At 40.4% G+C, this 6,592-nt stretch overlaps 1 protein-coding gene across 1 annotated transcript in view; it reads right to left on the bottom strand.

The window, feature by feature from the left end:
* Positions 1-6,306, bottom strand: part of KIF24 (kinesin family member 24) — a 25,407-nt gene extending 19,101 nt beyond the window's left edge. Inside the window, exons 1-2 of the mRNA XM_009275119.1 lie at positions 5,693-6,306; positions 2,272-2,461 (exon numbers count right to left, since the gene is read on the bottom strand). Coding sequence (XP_009273394.1) covers positions 2,272-2,461; positions 5,693-6,306 — 804 coding nt within the window. The remainder of the gene's footprint in view (positions 1-2,271; positions 2,462-5,692) is intronic.
* Between the last annotated feature and the right edge of the window lie 286 nt (positions 6,307-6,592).

Below are 6,592 nucleotides of genomic sequence, written 5' to 3'. Positions count from 1 at the left end.
GGGCGGGAAGGGAAGCAAAGATGCCATAATTTCCCATCATTCTGAAGCAGAACATACCACAGCCTTCTGACAAAGAAAAAAAAAAAAAAAAACCCAAAAAACGCTAACTAAAGAAAACCCTCATCTATTCCTGAAATGAATCAGCCTACAGATGTACAGTAACACTATAACAGTAAAAAGAACTTAGAGTCAACTTTTGACTCTCTCAAAATTAGTCCTCAGTTGTGATTAATTGTCTCTGTTCTGCAGACTTAAAAACACTTTGTGCCGAGAAGACAGAAGCTATTCCTAAGAAAAGCTGGATTGTGTTATCACAGAAGGGGGCAAGAAAACACAAAACTTCCCACACTCCAGATCTGACCCAAAGCAGCAGGGTCTCTGGAAACACTGCAACAGAGTCCATTATGGGTTCCTTCCAAGTTAAGAATAGTGTTTGTAGGGACAGTCACGAACATCAGATTTTCAAAAGAGCCTCCATGGACTGGTGTCTAACATTGCACTCTAATAAATTCACTGCAGGGTAAATTAAGGTGGTAGGTCTCTAGGCGCGAGAATCATTTCAACAATGCACAAACCAACCACATTAGCGCACAGGCAGATTAAACCAGGGAGTCTCAGCAGCTACACTCAGCTCAGAGGGCAGATGTGCTCTGTGATGGGCCTGCCGTTTGGGTCCCTCGGCCGTGGAGCTGGAACATGCCCCACCACCTCCCATTTGCTCTGTACCCCTTGCTGTCCTTTCTATAGGAACCAGAGATGGAGGCAGGGTGAGTAGCCAGGCTTGGAAGCAGAGAAGTTCTCCTGAGTCCTATGGAACAGACACAGCCTTTGACATGGCACACTTTTGTTTGTACTATATTGATTGACAGCAAGATTTCGTTTATCTGTACTGACATAACAAAATTAATCAGCGGTTATTTCAGCACTGAGATACTAAGGTGATAAGCACCGCATAAATGCCAAATACAGGTAGTCAGATGGCGGGAGTGGGGTGAAGTTGCTGCATGTGTCGCACCGTAAAAGGTGGTACATGAACTGGGCCTGAGAGAGCTGCAAACTGAATTTTTACTGAATACTCCAAACAGTTGTTCCTAGGACCCAGATTGTAAAAATAACACCCAGTAGAGTGAGAATGGCTTGCTGCTCTCTAGAAATCAGTTCTGTTCCTGGTGCTGTCAGTCAAAAGTGAGAATCTGAACTATGACAGCACAAGATATTTGGGATTAAGAAACAAAGACCAAAAGGGAACTTAATTTTCAAAAGCATTTGAGAACAAAGGAAGGGAGGGGATGAGGGTACATGTAATTCATTGAAACAGACCTACAGTGCTGAAATAGTGAAAAGGGAAATCCTCACTGAAGTACCACGGAAAGCTATCAGGAGACTGCAGCAGGCAATTCTCCTGCAGCAATGGCATGTAGCAGAGAGTTTTATTTTGCCATGTGCAAAGAAAGCTGCAAGAGACATGCTTTTGAGGCTTAAAATTCTGGGCTCAGGTTTTCTGCCACAGGCTGGCATAAATCAGAAGGAATTCAAATATAGTTATGCTGAGCTCACAGAAGAGCCCACCACCTATTTGTCCTGGTTTTGGCTGGGATAGAGTTAATTTCCTTCCTAGTAGCTGGTACAGTGCTGTGGTTTGGATTTAGGATGAGAATAATGTTGACAACACACCGATGTTTTAGTTGTTGCTAAGAAGCGCTTACACTAGTCAAGGTAAGCTTCCCATCCTCTACTGACCTGGCTGGAGGTGCACAAGAAGCTGGGAGGAGGCACAGGGGGGGACAGTGGACCCAAACCGGCCAAAGGGCTATTCCATAACATGTGGCGTCATGCTCAGTATATAAACTGGGGGGAGTTGGCTGGGGGGCAGCAATCTCTGCTCGGGGACTGGCTGGGCATCGGTCGGTGGGTGGTGAAAAATTGCATTGTGCATCGCTTGCTTTGTATATTCTTCTATTATTATTATTGTTATTATTACTATTTTACTTTATTTTATTTCAGTTATTAAACTGTTCTTATCTCAACCCACGAGTTTTCTCACTTTTACTCTTCCGATTCTCTCCCCCATCCCACCAGGGCAGGGGGAGTGAGTGAGCAGCTGCGTGGTGCTCAGTTGCCAGCTGAGGTTAAACCACAACACTATTTCAGTGCAAGAAATGCGGACAGCCCTCTTCTGTTTCCCCTCATTGAAACTCCAAGTACAATTTGCTTTATCCCACCATGCAAGCGACTGGCCCATAAACACAACATTCAAGTGGAGCATGTTACCTGTAAAATATATTGGGTGAGATCAACCGCCTCCTTCTTCTCATGAAGAAGTAGGGTTTCTTTATCTTTCACTGTGATGATATTAACCTCCCCACGTCGCTCCTCTCTCAGGCCTAGAGGACGTTTTCGGACACACACTCTGATTTTTTCACTCTCTGTCCATGGAGTCTCTTTCTCAGCAGTACTGGATCTACAACAATAGTGTAGGTTTACATTTTAAAATCAGTTTACTACAGAATCTAGACTATACATAATTTTTTTAGTTTTATCAAATAAATATTTCTGTCTTTAATGGCTTATCAAAAAAACACCAAAACACATCTCATTGTTACACAGTGAAGTTTCTGCTGTTTTTTCCTAAATAGACCGATGCCTTTTGTGCACTTCTGTTAAAAGAATAGTTGTGTTTATACAGCTACATTCCTGAACTTGTTGCTGGACTGGCATATTTTCAGTTGTCCACAAATATGTGATTGAAGCTGGCATAATATGCAAGTTAACTTAATGAAATTTAATCTTGCTGAAATTATTCGCAGTCATGATTAGTCATTTAATTATGTACAGATAAAACTATGAACAGATCTTGAGAAGGAGAGGGTATAATATTTAGTTGCTTTTCCTCTTATATGGACTTTCATTCTTCCTATTATATGCTGTCAAACAGGTTACAAGTAAATGACTCAAACTGGGTCAGACCACAGGCAAAATTGTGCTCTTGTGTTCTGGCAAGTCTACTTTAGTTCCCTTCCAGACACCTCAGAAACATGAGGTCACTTCATGTTTCATTGATTAACCTGCTGCGTAAAGCATTTTGTGATGCATCATACAGAATATGCTTGAATTCAACCAAAATGTATTCATTCCGCCTTTCCCTTTTTCACGCTGTCTTCAACCAAGTAAGTAATGATTTTCAGCCTGGATTTGAATGTCAATTTGTGAGAAAAAAATAATTTTAATCAAGCACTAACTTGCACAAAAGTTGTGTTTCTGCCATGCTGTCTGAATGCCCTGCCAAAATCTTTTAACGTAGCAACTGAAACTAACGTAGTAGTTGTCTAGTAAATTAAAACCAAACCCAAAAGTTATTCAATATCTCATTACAACTACAAGCTTGTAGTATCATTGCTGTTGTGCTGCATGTTTCCCCAGAAGCATATGGCATGCAGATATAAATCTCAAGATGTGGTCTTCAAAGACTACACACAAGTAATCTTGTGTAGATTACTTGTAACTGAAGTCCCTTTAATTTTAGTACAGCTTTCCCACACAGACCAGGATCAGGCCCTGCATTTAGATGGAAAATTCTTTCCCCTGAAAAGAAAGGCAATGATACTTGAAACAAGATGCTTCATAAGCTAGCATGAGCTTATGGATATCACTAGACACCAAATGTTGTCCAACAAATGATCAGAGGCTCTGAAGTTTAATTCCCATGTCAGAGGTTGGATTTGGTGACCTACAGAAAGAGCCTGTTGTGCTCTAAGAGCTTGAAGGAGGAAGGACTGATTGCAAGATTTGGAGAAAGGAAAAACTGAAGACTTGGAGGCTCCGTTTATGAGACAAAAGGCATAAATTCTTTCTAGTACAGAGGCACATTTAATTGAATATGTTTTGTATGGGAACAGAATGCATTTTAAGTCTATATGCTGAACCTGAAGTTTAGATTTTCTATTAAACTTTCTTAAATAGAAATCGTATTTTAGAACAAAATATATCTTTTTATTACTAGAAAAACCAAAATCTTGACACAGATCATTAGAAACCTGATTAGACAGAATACAACCTGATTAGGTCAGAAGAATCACTATGCCTTATCTGCTACTGTCTAAATCAAGCCATTTGCTGTGGGCAAGTGCAAAATATATTTAAGCATATTAAAAGAGCTCTTTATCTTTCTGGCATCTGAAATCATGCCAGTGTTTTCCAATGTTTCTCATAGATGAGACCAGATTAGCCTTCACAGTGGTCAAATCACAAGGTGACATGGGAATGGATGGATTCAGTGAAGGAGTTAGAGATTTGCAAAGCAGGAATCAGAAACCCAAGTGCTGGCAGACTGGCCCAAGCCTGGAATGCACAACATGTACTCTGTGGTCAAAACAGGAGAAAGAGAAACGCAGGCGTGTCAGGAGGAGGATGCAGACAGCCCACAAGATGAACCATAATGCCAGGCACAGAAGAATGTACTTAGGAAAAAACAGAAGAACAAGGAAAGAAAGTGAGATCAATGGAGAACATGGCTCTATTGCAGGATTAAAAATCTTGAACTCCTCTAGCTGAGCCATTAGGTTATATTTTATCATTTTTTACTTGCCAGCACTATTAATCCTGCCCTTTTAGTTACACCTCGGCTCAACTTCTAGAGGAGACAGAGAATGCACTAAGATGCCAATATATGTAGGAGGTTAGTGCACTTCTCTGGAAAGTGGGAATCACTTTTTTTCCAGCAAAGGGGAGTTATAAACCTGTGTCTTGCATTTCACAGGTTAAGCACTCTAACTGCTATGTCACCTTAGTATTTTTCCACTGTGGCAACAGCATCTATCCCTCCAGACTACATGCACACTCAATGGGAGTTGTAACTGACACCCCAACTCCATGGGTCCTCCCACACACAAAATCTTTCACCACAGCCTTCCCAGACCAAGCCCCAACCTCATACAGCTACCATTCTTCACCACATTTTAAAACAAAACTGCCACAACTGCATTGCAATGAGCTAGATGCTGGTGGTATGTGCGCAGAGGGGTGCATGTTCTGCTACTGAATCAGGAAAAATTTATTCTGTGCTCTAAAAATTTTGCCAGGGTAGATTTACCAGTGGTTCAAGATAACCATAGCCCCTCTGTTACCAAACACGGGGAAAAGTTATGAAAGTTACAGATCATGTGCTTGGGGAGCAGCTGAAGGGCATCCCTCTCACCACCACGTCTATATCCCATCCCAGTTATATTCATTCTGTTTCTTTTTAAAGCTCCAGTTCAGAAATTGCTTTATAAACAAATATAGTCATGACAGTGACTATCTTTTTTACTGCAAAAAACTTGACAAACTTATCAACAGACAATGCCATATTTTGGAAAAATAAGGTTTTGCAAGATAGTCTCATGGAAAGAAAAAGAGAAAGAAAGATTGGCCAAAACACCAGGAAAACAAAGCCTTATATCCTGAAAGACAATAAAGACTATTCTTAGACAACCTTAGTGAGTAGCAGCTGGTGAAATTCAGCTGATTCGTTCTACCAGACTTGGAGAGTCGCAAGTGCTTATTAATATCTCTCTTCTCTATAAGATTTTGCATTGCTCTGTAGTGGTAGGATTGCTTATTTGGAGGCGATGAAGACAGATTCTCCTCCACTATGAAGAAATAATTAATTATGACTAACTTGAAATATAGCAAAATAAAGGCGACTGACTATTACCTGATACAGGAATGAGGTAGTCCGTAATTATACCCTGAAATATGAGTTATTCTTTGTATGACAGGAACTTCAGAATCCCCCAGGAGAGGAGCAATATCATCAGAAACTGTTGGACAGCTCAGGTCCTTTTTTGTGCATATTCCAGGAGTATTTAGGTCTCTTCTACTTAATCTGATCAGCTCTGAATCATGTGGTTGAATGTGTCCCAACATTTCCCCTACACTGTTCTTCTCTTCATTGGCACTGAAATTAGATGAACCGTAGGATTGAGATTCAGAGTCTTTAACTGTTCCATCATTTTCTTCAAAGAAGGACTCAAAACACAGCTGTCTACGGGGACCTGGTCTGGTCACCTGAGGCTGAATGAGAAGGCCACTTGGTTGAAAATCTTGCTTGCTTAAGTCTGCAATGTCTTCTTCTTGCATAATTTTGATTATTCTAATGAGCTGAAAGAGTCGTTTGCGGTCATTCATGTCATGGACCCCCAGTTTGGTATAATCTTTCATGGAAACTTTGGCAAGCTCGTCAATCTTCTGAAGACCGAAGGCAGCAAAATGGGGGTAGTATTTTTCAAGTTCTGCCTCACAAAGGCATTCATAAAGGCATGATGCCATCTTCAAGCTAAAGTCTGCAAGAAATCAAACAAAATACATATTAGAATCACATGAAACATCACATCTGACAAAGTTATTAATGAAGAAACTACACATTTCCTGATGCCATTACCTGCAGTTAGGCTAGAAGCTTGTTTAACTCCAAGTTATACTAGAGTGCCAAACACTATAGAATATAGCAATAACAACAGTAAACTAAACATAAACCAAGTATTTTATCTATGAAACTATATTTTAAAATTACAGACAACACACAATAATGTGTAAGAAATGCACAATGCAGTGT

This window comes from Aptenodytes forsteri, unplaced genomic scaffold (genome assembly GCF_000699145.1).
Source record: "Aptenodytes forsteri isolate BGI_AS27 unplaced genomic scaffold, ASM69914v1 Scaffold266, whole genome shotgun sequence".
Taxonomy (NCBI): Eukaryota; Metazoa; Chordata; class Aves; order Sphenisciformes; family Spheniscidae; genus Aptenodytes; species Aptenodytes forsteri.
Note: the sequence above shows the minus strand (reverse complement) of the source record. Positions and strands in the feature narration are given on the sequence as shown.